The 16,071-nt window shown below is 36.1% G+C and overlaps 3 protein-coding genes and 1 long non-coding RNA gene across 6 annotated transcripts; 1 reads left to right on the plus strand and 3 right to left on the minus strand.

Annotated features, from left to right (window-relative positions):
* Positions 1-1,142: 1,142 nt before the first annotated feature.
* On the minus strand, positions 1,143-3,019 carry LOC104698690 (GCN5-related N-acetyltransferase 9). 2 transcript variants are annotated; one of them, XR_015562903.1, is made up of 6 exons: positions 2,654-2,969; positions 2,261-2,332; positions 1,850-1,937; positions 1,622-1,759; positions 1,486-1,524; positions 1,143-1,397 (listed from the first exon to the last, which is right to left on the minus strand). XR_015562903.1 is itself a non-coding variant. In XM_087460338.1 (6 exons), the coding sequence occupies exons 1-6, from the start codon at positions 2,877-2,879 to the stop codon at positions 1,281-1,283; spliced, it is 675 nt and encodes a 224-aa protein (XP_087316464.1). In that variant the 5' UTR covers positions 2,880-3,019; the 3' UTR covers positions 1,143-1,280. The 2 variants fall into 2 exon arrangements, 1 of the variants encoding a protein (XP_087316464.1); XM_087460338.1 differs by having other exon boundaries at positions 1,622-1,754; positions 2,654-3,019.
* LOC104698704 (cytochrome b561 and DOMON domain-containing protein At2g04850) lies at positions 3,015-4,626 on the plus strand. Its single transcript, XM_010414115.3, has 2 exons — positions 3,015-3,797; positions 3,880-4,626. Exons 1-2 carry the CDS (start codon positions 3,116-3,118, stop codon positions 4,488-4,490), a joined length of 1,293 nt encoding a protein of 430 aa, XP_010412417.1. The 5' UTR covers positions 3,015-3,115; the 3' UTR covers positions 4,491-4,626.
* Positions 3,043-7,976, minus strand: LOC104698697 (pentatricopeptide repeat-containing protein At2g04860-like). Of its 2 annotated transcripts, XM_087460332.1 has the most exons (5): positions 6,960-7,972; positions 5,391-6,867; positions 4,709-4,840; positions 3,933-4,500; positions 3,043-3,820 (listed from the first exon to the last, which is right to left on the minus strand). In XM_087460332.1, the coding sequence occupies exons 1-2, from the start codon at positions 7,782-7,784 to the stop codon at positions 6,823-6,825; spliced, it is 870 nt and encodes a 289-aa protein (XP_087316458.1). In that variant the 5' UTR covers positions 7,785-7,972; the 3' UTR covers positions 3,043-3,820; positions 3,933-4,500; positions 4,709-4,840; positions 5,391-6,822. The 2 variants fall into 2 exon arrangements, with proteins under 2 accessions (XP_087316458.1, XP_010412411.1); XM_010414109.3 differs by having other exon boundaries at positions 5,391-7,976.
* Positions 7,977-8,997: 1,021 nt separating this feature from the next.
* LOC147950036 (uncharacterized) lies at positions 8,998-10,368 on the minus strand. The gene is made up of 2 exons (XR_015596250.1): positions 9,948-10,368; positions 8,998-9,357 (listed from the first exon to the last, which is right to left on the minus strand). It is a non-coding gene; the product is annotated as an uncharacterized LOC147950036 (long non-coding RNA).
* Between the last annotated feature and the right edge of the window lie 5,703 nt (positions 10,369-16,071).

Raw genomic sequence — 16,071 nt, forward strand, 5'->3', positions numbered from 1 at the left:
ATGATATAAATTAATTATAATTATTTTTATGTTAAATATTAATTAATTTATAGTGTAGTGGATTAATCCAACTAATCATCTAACTCATTTAACTATATGGATTCATGGGTTGATCTAACTCAATTGTTAAATGAGTCGAGTTAACTCATAAACTCATTTAACTTTAAACTCATTGGATATTAATAAGTTGAGTTGTATTGGGTTTACCATTTTGACACCCCTATATATAATACATTGTTGACATCCTCGAGACCATTGTTTTTCAGACTACAAAAATGAAAATGTTGATTTAATCACTCACAATATAAAATACTTCCTTTTAAATTTTACTTTCACTTTTTACTGGTGAATGATAAATTTATTTGATCATTCAAACATATAGAGTTATTTACCAACTATAAATGAAAAAAAAATTAAGAATAAATAAAAGAAAATTTTGAAAATTTGCAAAAAAAGATTCAACCAAGACTAACAACAACCTTCAAATTAGTCTTTAACATTAGGTTAAATCGGTTTGGTTTATTCGCTTTTTCGATTTATCCATTTACATAAAAAATTTCAATATTGAACCGAATAAAAATTCAGTTTGTTTCGGTTCCGGTTTATTCTGTTATGAATTCTTTTGTCAAAATTTTGCGCTACAATGTCAATTATGTGTTATATAATGCTGGATAAAATCCATACTATATAATTTATGACATATATATATATATATATATATATTAATCTAACGCAGGAAGACGTTATTCAACTAAACTGTTTTTGTGTTGCATTCTAATAAAAATTGTAGGGATTAAGTCATCTCGATGACAAATTAATGTATTAACTTTGATCTCTGATCGTTAAAACTGACATGTATCACGATCTGGTGAGTTACTAACTTTGAAAACCAAGCAAGATATTAATCATAGGAGGAAGATGTTATTCAATTAAACAGTTTTTGTGTTGCATTTTAATAAAAATTGTAAGAATTAAGTCACCTTGATGACAATTGACAAATTAATGTAAATTATGTGGTAAAGTAAGGGTTAAAACTTAAATTGACTATGGAGCTCTATAATAGTGACACATTAAGTTTTTTTTTGGCCAAAAAGCTTCCCTATAAATATATAGGGGATTTTATATTTATTGTGCTACCATGATTGTTTAAACTTGTGCCTTTGGAAGAATGGTGAACATACAAGTTTTTTTTCTTACAATTTTTCATTTGTTTCCTAGATTGAAGAGAAAAGTTAAAACAATGTTTAACACTGAACAAAATTGTTTTAAGCAATAGCTTCTCATGTTAGCAGAGAGTTTGATGGGGTTTTTGATGAACTAGTGTGTGTGATGACTTCATCCAATAACTTCAAAAGCTCGGCTCGACGGAGATCTGTCACCGTATACTCGAGCGTAACCTGCCGGGTTAAAGAAACTCAGTCTAGTTTAAGCCAAAAGGAACAACCTTGTTGGAGACCGTTATAAAGTAGTAACTAACTACGTTACCTCTTTGAAGATACTGCTGTAAGAAGACTCCTCGAAGCCCTGCAACAAGCGAGAAGTGTGCTTTGGCCCTTTTTCTAATGTATAAATCCAGGCATGGAGTACATACAATTGAGACAAGAGAGTGCGTTATTCATACCAGCTTGCGGAATAAGCAGAGGGAAGCTGTGTTTGAGTCCCCAATCTTGGCTGTAAACTTGTGAATCTCCAAGTTCTTGACACCATAAGCCATCATCATCAATACAGATTCCTTTCCTAGTCCTTTACCACGGCTACTCTACCAAAGGTTGTAACAAAAGTTAAGAATCATGTGCACAGAAGTAACATCAGCTAAAATGAATGAAACATGTTAATGTTTCTGAAATACCTTCTGGCCTCAGCTATCATTATTTCAACCTCTGCAACCTTACGATCATCCACATCATTCATGTAAATATTCACATCACCCGTCATCGCTGCACAAAAGCTCCGGTTACTTATATACAATGACACAACTTGAAAAAGATATACAGAGAAGAAACACAAGAGAACATCCAAGCTCATCTAAATAGACTTCTTTTTTAACAACCTATTCACCAATGATCTAAACCACTAACAAAGAAGCAGTCTTGTAGATATGTTCTCATTTCCAGAGACTATGCCCACTTTGTGGTAAAGAACAGCAGCTAGATGGAGTGATGCATTGTCACAGTAGCTAGATAGAAGATTCCATACTGATGCCATGCTAAAGTAATCTCCTTTAACTCAGGACACAAATAAAGTAACTCAGGACACAAACCTTCTACGTGCGGTTCGCCATGAGCCAAGTCTCCCTTTATGAAATCCTTGTCCAATACAATGAAAGTCCTCTCTGAAACCAACAACAGAAGAACAAGAAAATCAAACATTTTTCAAAAGAAGACGGACCTAAACAAATATATAAGATCCTCAACCTCAAAAGACATTATATAGCTAGTATCCACGAACTTGGAGAATTGGAGTAATCAATTTCACCAAACAATAATAAAGATCAACAAACTCAAAACAGAGAGAATCAAAATTGAGTTTCTACAGTAGTCTAAAAACCAAAACCCTAAAACCCTAATCGAGTAAAGCTGAAACTGATCAAATCAAGATAAAGACGATGGAAGATTTAAGAGATTTCTGAAACGGGTTTAGATTTTTTAATTACTATTAGGATCTTGAGTCCAAGAAAGCTGCATCTCATTCTCCTGCTCAAGACTCAACGGCTCAGATCCCGTAGCTTCAAGAAGCGCCGAGTCTTGCATCCAGGTATGGTACTTTGGAACATGTTCCGCCATGTACGGAACCAAAACCACTCTCTTCCCTTTCAAAGTCACCTTCATCGCCATCGACTGCCTGTCACCTCCTCTTCTTCTTCCTCTCCTCCTTTTCATTAGAGCGAATCAGAAATGACTAAAAAATGTTGTCGTTTTGGATTCTTTTATTCACGTCATATTTTATCATTAATTTATATCATAAAAAGATGCCCAAAAATATTACACAACCAACCAACTGTGTCTTGTAGTGTTGTGGTGAGTGATGATGAGTTTGTTTCACTTAGCTTCAAAGCAAAGGCTTCCATTAGAAAAAATCATAATTTCCAACATAAAATACCAAAAAGGCGTCATTGATGTTTCTAGTGGTAATCATATTTCTTAAGTTTCACTACTCATATAAAGAAGTCCAAAAAATAAACAGAGATGATCAAACAATGGGGACTTTGATTCTAACATTCTTGCTTCTTCTAGCAACAAAGCTTCCTGAAACACTCGCCGGTCACTGCACCACCACCACGGCGACAAAAACTTTCGAGAAATGCATCTCTCTTCCGACGCAACAAGCTTCAATCGCGTGGACATACCACCCACACAACACTACTCTCGACCTTTGTTTCTTTGGAACTTTCATCTCACCTTCAGGATGGGTTGGGTGGGGGATTAACCCGGATTCTCCGGCTCAGATGACAGGCTCTCGAGTCCTCATCGCCTTCCCCGATCCGAACTCCAGCCAGCTTATTCTCCTTCCTTACGTTCTTGACTCCTCCGTCAAACTCCAGAAGTCTCCTCTGCTTTCTAGTCCGCTTGATCACCTCCGTCTCTCTTCCTCCTCTGCTTCCCTCTACGGTGGTAAAATGGCCACCATCAGAAATGGCGCTTCCGTTCAGATTTATGCCACTGTAAAGCTCTCTTCGAACAGTACCAAGATCCACCATGTTTGGAACAGAGGTCTTTATGTCCAAGGTTACTCTCCTACTATTCATCCCACTACTTCCGTCGATCTCTCCTCCTTCTCAACCTTTGATGTCACTTCAGGTATCTAAATACTTTCTCAATATCTAACATATGCAATATAAAATCACATCAAGTTTGATCTTATAACTGTTTGTTTCTACAGGATTTGCAACGGTTAGTCGAAACAGTGGTTCAAGAGCTTTGAAAGTGACTCACGGAGTACTCAACGCGGTGGCATGGGGCTTTCTCCTTCCAGCTGGAGCAGTAACAGCTCGATACCTCCGCCAAATGCAATCGATCGGACCAACTTGGTTCTACATTCACGCAACCATACAGCTAAGTGGTTTCCTCCTTGGAACTATTGGCTTCTCCATTGGAATTGCGCTCGGACGGAACTCTCCCGGAGTGACCTACGGGTTACATCGTAGCCTCGGGATAGCTACGTTCACTGCAGCGGCGCTGCAAACACTGGCTTTACTGTTCAGACCAAAGACGACCAACAAGTTCCGGAGATACTGGAAGTCTTACCATCATTTTGTTGGGTATGCATGTGTGGTGATGGGTGTGGTGAATGTGTTCCAAGGGTTCGAGGTGTTGAGGGAAGGTCGATCATACGCGAAGCTTGGTTATTGTCTGTGTCTGTCGACGCTGGTTGGTGTCTGCGTGGCCATGGAAGTGAACTCGTGGGTTGTGTTTTGTCGCAAGGCTAAAGAGGAGAAGATGAAGAGAGATGGTTTGACTGACGATAGATGCAGCAGTGGGATTCATAGTTAGGTCTTGTATCCTAATTATAAGATATACAGAGAGAGACAGTACACCTTTATATATCTTTTCTTGGAACCTAAAAAGATCTCATGTACAATGTACATTTTTAAGGTGTTCATATAAGATCTAGATCTTGATTTTGTTATATTTGAATATCCTAAAAATAGCAGATATGAGTTTTTTCACATAATTGAAGCACAGTAGGATCGGGTTTAAAGTTGACTTACCTAAAATTGTGGATCCATCATTTGCATCACATGGAGAGCTCAGACGAAGAAGATATAAACCAATTAGTACACAGAACCATCCACTTTGGTGTGGCTATTCCAAAGATATTACATGAACACCTTTTAAGATAACTACAAAAAAAAAACATCAAGACAAAGATGCAAACTAATGATGTCAGAAAATCGGCATACATATTGGTCGAATTTGAGAAAGATCATTTGGATTCAGAATAAACACTCAAAATCATGTACTCAGCGGCTGGCTCAAGAAGATTGTGCATAATATTTATGTTATCTACTACTTACATTAAAGATTTGATTAAAAAAAAAAAGAATTAATCACAAGTTCACAACTCAAGAAACTCCAAGCCCATTAGTGTCACAACAGAGAGACAGATTTCAGCAAAATGGAAGTAATAAAACTAAACATGAATGCAATATTCTGAAAATGACCTATGTCCTATTCCTAGCCATCAAATTTCGTAAGCTGAACCTAACAGATACACAGATGAGATATTTCTTCTCCAGTTGCAAAGTGGTTTTTGCAAGCCACATAAACAAACTAGAACATGAACTGTATGTATTTCAGCGCTTGAGGTCTTAGAATACATAAAGTTCAAGCTTCAAAGATAAATATGAGTAGCTCTATTCTTTTCATCACGAGGACAGTAAGAATACTCACCTTATGCTTAAGATAACTGGAGCGTCTTGGTCACTAATTCGAAGGAAAAGCTCTGAGAAGCTCTCCAATGTTTAATGTATTTTCAGCTCCCACACGAAGTCATATAAATTCTTTAAGGCTTCTAAGAAACCTTCATGAATGAAGCTTGAGCAACAAATATCCTGTTTGAGCTCTCCAGTTAATTCTCCTCACCATCGCCACGCTATGAAGCAAAAATACTGAAGCATGAACAGAACGTATCAGTGACCTGTTCCATTGTTTCTCAGACTGAAATTATATTGTTTGGCTAACTCCCAAATAACCATCGTATCCATTCTCTTTCATCATCTTCCTGACTCTAACTACGTCTTCCCACATTTCTTCTGTTGCATATAGGTTAGACATCAATACATATAGCCCTCCATTCCTGTAATCTAACATAAACATTTTCTTAGCTACATATTCCCCAACCTCTAACTCTCTCTGAACAATACACGCGCTAAGCATAGCACCCCATACTGCAGAATCAGGCTTTAAATCCATCTCCCAAATTAAATACAATGCCTCAGTAAACAAACATGCTCTACACAACAAACCAACCATAAGTGCGTAATGCTGTAAACTTGGTGATATTCTGAACTCCTTGATCATTGCTCTGAAACAATTTTTTCCTTCATCGACAAAGCCTCCATGGGTACATGCAGACAGAACCCCCAAAAATGTGATCTTGTCAGGTTTCAACCCCCTCTCTCGCATTTCCAAGTAACAAGAAAGAGCTTGATTTTGTAACCCCGATAAGCTATATCCTGATATCATTGAGTTCCATGTTGCTGTACATGGAGCTTTTATACTATTGAACACACTTTCCGCTAGTACTTGGTTTCCACATTTGGCATACATGTCTATCAGAGCAGTGCAAACAAAATTCTCATCTTCAAAATTGTTCCTAAGAGTATAACCATGAAGTTCCTTCCCCAAATGCAAGCAACAGATCTGGGAACAGCCAGCAAGCAAACTTGCTATTGTAATGGCATCCGGCAAAAGTCTGCCTCTTAACTTCATCTGATGGAACACCTCAAACGCTGTGTGTGCCTTTCCAGACTGTACACAACCAGATATCACCGAGTTCCAGCTAATAAGAGGAGTCTCCTGCAGTTGCTGAAATAAAAACAGGACAGTCTCTACATCATCAAACTTAGAATACATAGTCATCAGTCCATTAACAACCAGTGTTTTTGTGCACAATCCGCTCTTGATCGCATAAGCATGTAATGACATTCCTATATCAATGTGGGAAGAGTTTGTACATCCATGGAGAATTCCAACCAAAGCTACATCATCAATTTTCATACACAACTGACACATTTTAGAAAAATACACAACCGCTATGTCCATATCTCCTTTCTCAGCATAGCTTGAAACAATCGAAGTCAGACCAACAATACTATCTTGGTCAGAAGACGCGTAAAGACGCTCTGCTGAATCCGAATCCCCACACCTTGAATATGCACAAACCAAAGAAGTATTTACAGAATTATCATTCACCATTCCACATTTAACAACAAGACAATGTAGTGGCTCGTGACTAACATGAGCAGAAAGGAGACTAATGATAGTGACTGGACTAATCTCCACGTTCTTCTCAAACATATTCTTGAAAGCAGTGATGACCTCTTCCTGTAAACCACTCTGGCTATAAGCACCAATCATTGTGTTCCAAGAAACCGTGTTTTTGTCTTTCATCTCTCTAAACAATACTTCTGCTGATTCCAACTCTGAACACTTTGAATAAAAAGAAATTAGCGCATTTTTCACCTGAGAATCAAGTTCAAAGCCAGACTTTGCAGCAACACCATGAACAGACCTCCCTTGAGAAACAAACCCACATGTTCCACAAAAAGGCAGCAAATTCCCAAGCGTAGTAGCAGAAGGAGAAAAGCCTCGCTGAAGCATTACAGTAAAGAGCTTCCACGCGTCAGACTCATAACCGTTTCGTGAATACCCACAGATCAACGCATTCCAAACAACGGTATCTCTCTCAGGCATTTCGTCGAACAAGACTCGTGCACTCGTCACGCAACCCATCTTTAAGTGCAGATCAAGAAGAGATGTTTTCACGTAGACGAATCGATCAAGACCTGATTTTGTGAGATGGGTTTGGACTTGTCCGACTTGTGACTTGAAAGAATCGAGAGAGGTGTGATGATGATGAGGTGATAAAGAGGCGGTAGAGGATTGGAGAAAGATAGACATGGTGAGATGATTTGGTATAAGAGAGGAACGGAGTAAGTCACGGAAGATAGTGAGAGGAGAAGAAGAAGAAGAAGAAGAAGAAGAGATATGACCATGAATACAAGATTTGAGTAGAGAATGGAAGTAAGAAAGGTCTCGACTGACTGGTTTGGTAATGAGCATGCTCTCTCTCTATTGTCTTCTTCTCTTGTGTTTTTCTCGTTGTGTTAGAGAAGTAAGAAAGGTCTCGACTGACTTTGTTCAAAAAGAAAGTCGCGAAGAAAGCTTTTACTTATTATTATTACCCGAACTGATCTTTGATCAAGCAAGTATGTTCTCCTTTTACAGATTGGTTACGTTCATACATCTTCAAACAAAAGAAAAAACATAGAAAGTAATATTTAATTATCTATTCGTTGTTTTTAACATGATATTATTTTTTTTAGATTTGTGTTCTATAATTTACATTTAGTGCATAAATTTGAGGGGGTAGGATTAATATTTGGAGTTTTGGGTTCATTTTTTCCTCTTTTGAGTTTTGGGTTCATTTTTTCATCCCTGAGAAGGTGGAATCTACCAGTCCCAAGCACTTGCATTCTATGTCAAGCAAGTGATGAATCCAGGGATCACCTGTTTTTTATTGCACTTACACAAAAAATCTCTGGTTAAGTTTCTTTGCTCAATTCCAGCCACCTCCGAGCTCCACTTTCAACAACTTCTTAATTTGGATCAAGAGATCCTCTTCAAACGCTAAGCTCAACTCAGCCTGCAAGCTCATTTTCCATGCCTTGATCTATACCATTTGGAAGGAACGAAATGCTCGTCTTCACACCCCCACAATGCGCTCAGAGGCCCAACTACAACGGGAAGTCCAGCTCCTTCTCCGCAGGAAATTACTAGGCCTAGATCGCAAGGAGGATACACGACGCTCCACCAACATGCTTCATGACTCATATCTTGCTATATGGTTCACTCATTTCCAAACTCCATGATTTTCTTTATGCATTGTAAACTTTGTTTCGATGTATCTCGCAAGCTCCACTCATGTTTTGTATCTGATGCTTCTTTCCGAAACTAATAAAATCGGTATTTAAAAAATAATAATAGTAATAATAATAATTACAATATATTAAATTAATTTTTAGAACTTTTTTTTTAGTTTCGATTCTCTATTTTATATATAGGGTGTAATTTTAAATGGTTATTGTTTAGTATTTGAGGTTTAGGGTTTAAAATTTAATCATTTCATATATTCAAAAGGTGTATTTTTTAAAATAGACACCATGAAAGGGTATTTTTGAAAATTGACATATAAAAAGGTGTATTTTTGCAAATCTCCCATAATTTTGTAAGAATATTATCTTTCAAGAGATTAATTTCTCTAATGCAAAAGTTAATAATAATAATAATAAATATAATAATAATAATTTTCACCAATAATAATAATAATAATGAAACGACCCAATCCATTTTTTTAATAATTAATAATAGATATAATAATATTAATAGTAACTAATTAGTTAGTGGTCTCATACCCAATAGCAAGCTAATCACAATCAAACCAAACAGCGGAAATGAAACAACAAATACCGATATCCAATAAGCACCAATAACCAATATTAATCATAATAAATATCCAAACTTCATGAATCAAATAACAACTCTAGCAACCTAACAAGCCAGACAACAACCAACTGAACCACTAGAACATCCTCCTCTTCATTGCCTTGATTCCACGATCACATTTTGCTTTTACCTGCACCACAAACACAAATTGCAATGCATGAGTCTTTTATAAACACTCAGTAAGGAAATCCTCCCATCTATTGGGCTATACACACAAACAATAGAGACATCTCTAACCATCAACCAACAATCAATAACCAAACAACACCAAACCATGATTCTGCATCGACCGACACCAACCATGCAACGACCGACACCAATTGGGTTGCATCGACCGACACAAGGATCACTTACATCGACCGGCACTCACAATGCATCGACCGACACTCACACTGCATCGACCGACGCATGTTCGACATTACGCGAAATCCCTGATTGCATCAACCAACGCCTCCACATGGCATCGACCGATGCTCCTAGGTCAATCCGCGTCGTCCTGACATTGCATCGACCGACGCACAAAGTGCATCGACCGACGCACATGTCGAGCGTCGTTTTTCCAAAGCTTCTCGTCGGATCTTCGTTCCTACAACCAAACTCGATCCCAAGCCACAAGAAAACCTCACAAAGTCCAAAATATCATTCTAACAAGCCACACAACACATGAACAAGCAGATCAGAGAAATCTCCGGCTTAGATAAGCCATGGTCATGCACTTACCTTTGCCAAGACGATTCTAAACCTTACACAAGAAAGAAAATGCTCATAGCAATCTCCTACAACGATCTCAGCTACAGATCTCTACAGAAAAGTTTCCAATCTCCCAAAAACCTCAGAACACTCAAGTACCTTTTTCTCCCTTTTCTATTCTCTCAAAAACGGCCAAAACTCACCACTAACCGCCAAACCCTCCTTATAAACTCGCAACAAGGGTTTCATTTCCCCAAAACGCAGCGTTTAACTTAAAACTTGTCCGCGATAACCAATTTTACATCGACCGATGCATCCCCTAAATTGGGATTCCCGTTCGCGGATGTTACAAATAATAATAATAATAATTTATAATTTATATTAATTTATTGAATACAATCAATTTCTTTCGTTTGAAGTTTTGGTAGTTACCGAGATAAAATCTTTTACTATGTTTTGTTATTGGTTTGTGATTTAAATAGTGTTTAATAATTTTAAATGTGATGTATAGCATGTTGTTATTCAATCAAGATTTTATTAAATTCTATTAAAGTTTGGTGTTATTAGATTTTGATGTAATAAATTATCTAAATCTTCATAAATCTAGAGTTATCAAATTCTGAATTTTATGAAGTCAATTTAAATTTTGTATTATTCAACTAAAACAAAATAATTTATAATTTTTTAAGAAATTTAATTATTATGTTATTGATTTATGAATTAATACACTTTTCTTAACAAAATAAAATCATGAAAATATCATTAAAATAAAGAGATTGTTTGGTAAATTTGACGAGATTATGGAAAAAATAATCAACAAAATTAAAGAAAACTCACAATCAATCAATTATAATCTTTTATTTATTTACTTTCTATGATTTTATTAAAGTCGTTAAAATTCCTTTTAAAGTAAAATTTAATAACACCTCCTAAGCATTGTAAATAACTCCTCAGCAGATAAATTTCACATTTAATTAAAATTTCATCCCTACCATAAAATCGAATGTATGAAAATTTTACGATTTACATTTTTCTAAAGTATATTAAATATTCGAAACATATATTCATTTTTGGATTCAACTGAAAAATTGAATCATATATCAAATAATATTTATTTGGTTACTAATCAATAAATTTATTTTGTATACTTATTAAATAAATTCATATAATATTGTTTTTGTCATCTTTCAAAACATAATGGAATTTAAAACCATAAGTAAGAAACTCTTAAGAGATTTGAAAGTATGAACGACATGAAAATATAACTCATGAACGTAAAACGCATTGTTAAATGGGATCAACAATTTAATTCAAGACTACAAAATTTTTTCTGTTAAACATCTTCAGTTTCATTCTTTACAATAAAAATCAAGGTCTGGAAATTTAGTGATCTAATATTTCTCTATCAAATATATAAATCATTTTTTTTGGGTTGAACTAATGAAATCATAAAATTTGCATGTTATCACTTGATTTATTTCATTTATTGAAAAATCATTTTATAAAACTTATTCCTAAATAGTAATTCTCAAAATTTATTAATAATTCCATAATTATATATATATATATATATATATATATACTATTTTTATAATATTGATGGTCTATTTATTCATATTGTTTTTTTTTTTCAATTTTACATACTCGATTGGTTGGTTCTAAGAAGTATATTGAGAGGATACCATATTATGACAACACATCTCAAATATTTATAATTCAGATTCTAAAAACAATGAAGACACTCTGATTCTCAATCCTTTCGAATAAAAAGAGAAGAGTCTACTTCTATGAAAAAAAAAAAAGTCATTTGTATTTGACTTGCAAGATTACTCATTTATATGGAACTGGTAAATTTAGGTCTTGAATGTCACGTGATTTTGTATCAGTTTTTAGCTTTAGATTCTACAAAATCCAATTTTTAAGCCATTCACTGTTATGAAAAATAAATTTCCTAGAATTTAGGAAAACCAGATTTTGAAAGATTTTAACAATTCCTTCATAAAATCTAATTCAGCGTGACTGTTCTTTTCCTAATATATATTTATTCTACTTTACTTAAATTCCAAAACATACTTATGCAAGGAACAAATGATTTTTTTTCGTATTATTTTATTTTATTTTATCTTTTTATAAAAATTTATAATCATTATTTTCTTATTTAAAAAATAATTTATCAAGTTACCATTCAATATTTTGCAAAAACTAAAATCTACACCAAAATAAAAAACCAAAAAAAATCAAAAACCAAAATCTAAAAATTAGTAAAAAACCAGAAGCCATTCATGGCCTTAGTTTTTAAGATTTTGGATTTGTTTTATATTGAGTTGGATATTTCAAATTAGGGATATATAAAATAAAGTAAAATTAATTTAAACTTAAATAAGATCAGACTAAATTTTAGATTCTATACAAATTTTCAATAATTTATCCATTTATAAAAAAAATGAGGGTGCCTATGCCTACCAAAAAAACACTGTTCGGTCATCAGCAAAGACCATTAGCAATTCAGTTCCTGGGCCGGGACGGCCCATATTTTACATGCAAATACATTGTCACAGATATTTTATTTTTCTTCTTAAAATAGTTTGTAAGAAAAAAAAGAAAAGAGAGAGAAGAGAAAGCATTATCCCTTACGACGAGTAAGCCGTCGTTTTGAGGTCTTTTTTTTTTTGGTTTTGGCACCGTTCGTACAAATCCTGAGATCTTCTTCAAACTCTTCCTTTTCTTGTCTCCTTTTCTCAGTCCGTCGTCGTTTTGATTGATTCATATCAAAGTTCTTCGTCTTCTGTTCCGCGCTGTTTTTCTGGTTAGTCTCCCCCCCCTTCTCTCCGGCGTCGTTTCGTGTTTAACGTCCTCTGTTTATCTGATTCCATAACCGACCAATGGAAAGTTAAAAATCTCTGTTAATGGGTTTCGTAGTGTTTAGGAAATCTCTGTCCTTTTTTACATTCTCTGGTTTTGAATGAGGCTTGAAAGATTTGATTTTTTTTTTGTTTAGGGTTTCTTCGATTTTGTTGGATTGGAATCATTAATGTGTTTTTCCCATCAAAATTATTGTTTTTTTCCTGTTAAAGTTTGAAGTTTTGGAACATTTTTTGTGATTTAAAGTTTGAAGATTTATTAGGCTTTGTGCAGGTGAGTGTTGATTCTGATGGATATCTCAGCGAATCCAGGGCCACTTAAGGATATTGTGCTTTATGATCAAGAGAAACATGTTTCCTCCGCTGTTTGGGGTGGCCAGGTTTTAACTCTTCTCTCCACTTAAAAAAATTCGATTTGTGGAAACTGTGACAAAGATTGGATGGTTGTTCATGTATTTTTTTGCTGGTACTTAGACTAACGATAATGTGGAAATGAATTGTTAGGAGCGAGGTGCGTTGAGGTGTCATGAGCACACATCAAAGTTGGGTGAGTGGAAGCTTAAACCAAAGCAGATAGAATTGGTGGAGAGAGCCGGTTTTGGGTATTTGAGACGGATCCCTGCCATTAGTCTTGACAACCCTCTTATCTCTGCGTTGGTTGAGCGTTGGAGGAGAGAGACCAACACTTTTCACTTTACAACTGGGGAAATGACTGTGACTCTTGAGGACATTGCTCTGTTACTCGGACTGGGGATTGATGGTAAACCTGTCATTGGAGTGACATATACAACTTGTTCTGCGGTATGTGAGAGGTACTTAGGGGAGTTACCAGAATCTAATTACGCTAGTGGTGGGATGGTTAAGCTTAGCTGGTTGAAAGACAAGTTCTCTGACTGTAAAGAGGATGCATCTTTTCAAAGAGTTGAGTACTGTACACGGGCTTACCTTTTGTACTTAGTAGGTAGTACCATCTTCTCTACAACCACTGGAAACAAGGTGCCTGTTATGTATCTTCCGCTGTTTGAGGATTTTGATGATGCTGGAACATATGCTTGGGGTGCGGCTGCTTTGGCTTTCTTGTATAGAGCACTTGGGAATGCTTCTGTTAAATCCCAAAGCACGATATGCGGTTGCTTGACGTTATTACAGGTGCTATGATTTTCATTTCTCGTTCCCAAACTGATATTATCACTGAAGCATATGTCGAATATTTTTGCTAGTTTCAGCAGTTTGGATGCTTATGTAATTGAATACATTTACTTAATCTTCTCTATCCTTTTTTGGGGGTTTTATAGTGTTGGAGTTACTATCACTTAAACGTTGGCCGGCCAAAGCTGAATCGTGAGCCCATCCATGATCATTTCCCATTTGTGCTTAGGTGGAAGGGGAAGCAAAGTGGTCCAACAGCAAACCGTGATGTTGTCTTTTACCGAAAAGCATTGGATGCCTTGAAGCCATGTGAGGTAAGCTTGTTTATCTTTCATATTCATCAGCTACTCTTCTTTTGTATACTTCTATTGATCCAATGTTGCTGATATACCTTCTTCCTTTGGAATTAGGTGGAGTGGCTTCCGTATGAAAATATGGATGGTAGATACATACCAGATCACATTAGAAACTCTCTGCAGTTGGGTAGATCGAAAACAATGCTGATATCTTTTGACAAGGCGGAGAGACACCTGCCTGATCGCTGTCTCAAACAGTTTGCCTTGTTTCAAGGCATCCCAGAAGATGTGCAGAAGTGGGTAAGAAAGTCTCGGGGAGTTGATGGAGGGGTTGACCTGTCGGTTAAAATGGAATCAGAGTTAAGCGAGTGGGAAATGCGGTGGGAAAACATTGTGCCTGATGATGTTCTAGGCGTTGATGAAGCAGACTACATGAGGTGGTATCTTGGAATAACCCGAAAAATTGTGGGAAGGCCCATCTCTCTCTCAAGCGAGTTTCAAAGAACGGTAATAGCTAAGAACAAGTTTCTTGACCCTTGGTCATTTTGACAGTAACGTTTCTAGGTATGATCTTAATACTTTATCCTCCTTGTTATTGCAGATTACAAATGTGAGGGATATATTGGAGTTAGCTGAGAATTTCCAAACACATGATTTGGATCTTGAAAGAGGCAACATGATTTCACGGATTATGAACCTTGCTCAAGATTGCCTGAGAGATCAAGCTGGAGTAACGGTTACAACAGAGAGCCAGCAGCAGATCGAACTTGGGAAAAGAATGCGGGGTAAAGAAAGGGTGAGAAGGAAGGGGATGGGAAAGAGAAGGAAAGGTATTGATCCAATGGAAGACTATGGGGGTAGTGAAGATGAATCACAGTTTGGACCTGTGGTTGAGGTTGGTGAAATGCATTTACCACTTACTCATACAAATTCAGTGTATGATGGAACACATCTGTATGATCCTGTCACCAAAGTTGATGACATGGAGCTTTGCGACACCATCCCTCAATTGCCCGAGACTCAAGACATCAACAAGATTGACGGGTCATTGCTAGACGATGCAGACAAGTCTTTTGAGGACAGTAAGTTACATGAAGAAATTGATACAACTAATGTTATGAGTGGCGAGGAGCCAACCGAGAGCATGGCGGAACTGCCCGAGGGCTATGATGTGAAGAAAGAAGATAAAGAATCAAAGGTTGAACATTATGACGCAGCTAAGGAAATAATTAGTGATGTTAGCGGTGAAGAAAACGCAAACAGAGAGGAAGAAGATGGAACAGAGATGGGAGAAAGTGTTGCAGATTCGTCTTCTCTCGAAAGAAGAGGAGCGAACACTATGGTGGCTTGAAAACAGTTGGTTTCATCTCATCTATTTAACCAATGTGAATCTCTCTGCCCTGTCTATCTCTTGAGTTGTTGAGAGTTATGGAACTGACAGATTCAATGAGAGTTATGGGTGCAGAGGAACTTAAGTTTAGTTTTCTGTTTTGTATTTCTTTTAACTTATTTTGTTTGTTTTCTTGAAGTACTGTCTTTTGTCTTAGAAGTATGTTTAATCAACTATCTGTAGAAGAGGTTACAGAAATGGGTGGAAGAAGCATGAAACATCAGTATTCTGATTTAGTGATTAGTGTGACTCCGATTATAGTAATTTAGTATCTCTGTTTCTTCCAAGCCGAAACAAACTTAGATTATCGCAAGTAGAGACTTCTTATTTTCAGGTCATTCCCCTGCAAACTCAACATTTTAATGCATATCGCAAGAGTTGATTTCACAACTTTTTCTTTGTTATTTATTAAATCATCTTCTCTTAGTTGTGGTTGGCAAGTTTTTTTATTCATTGGT

The sequence above is a fragment of the Camelina sativa genome, chromosome 1 (genome assembly GCF_030686135.1).
Source record: "Camelina sativa cultivar CO46 ecotype springtype chromosome 1, ASM3068613v1".
NCBI classification, from domain to species: Eukaryota; Viridiplantae; Streptophyta; class Magnoliopsida; order Brassicales; family Brassicaceae; genus Camelina; species Camelina sativa.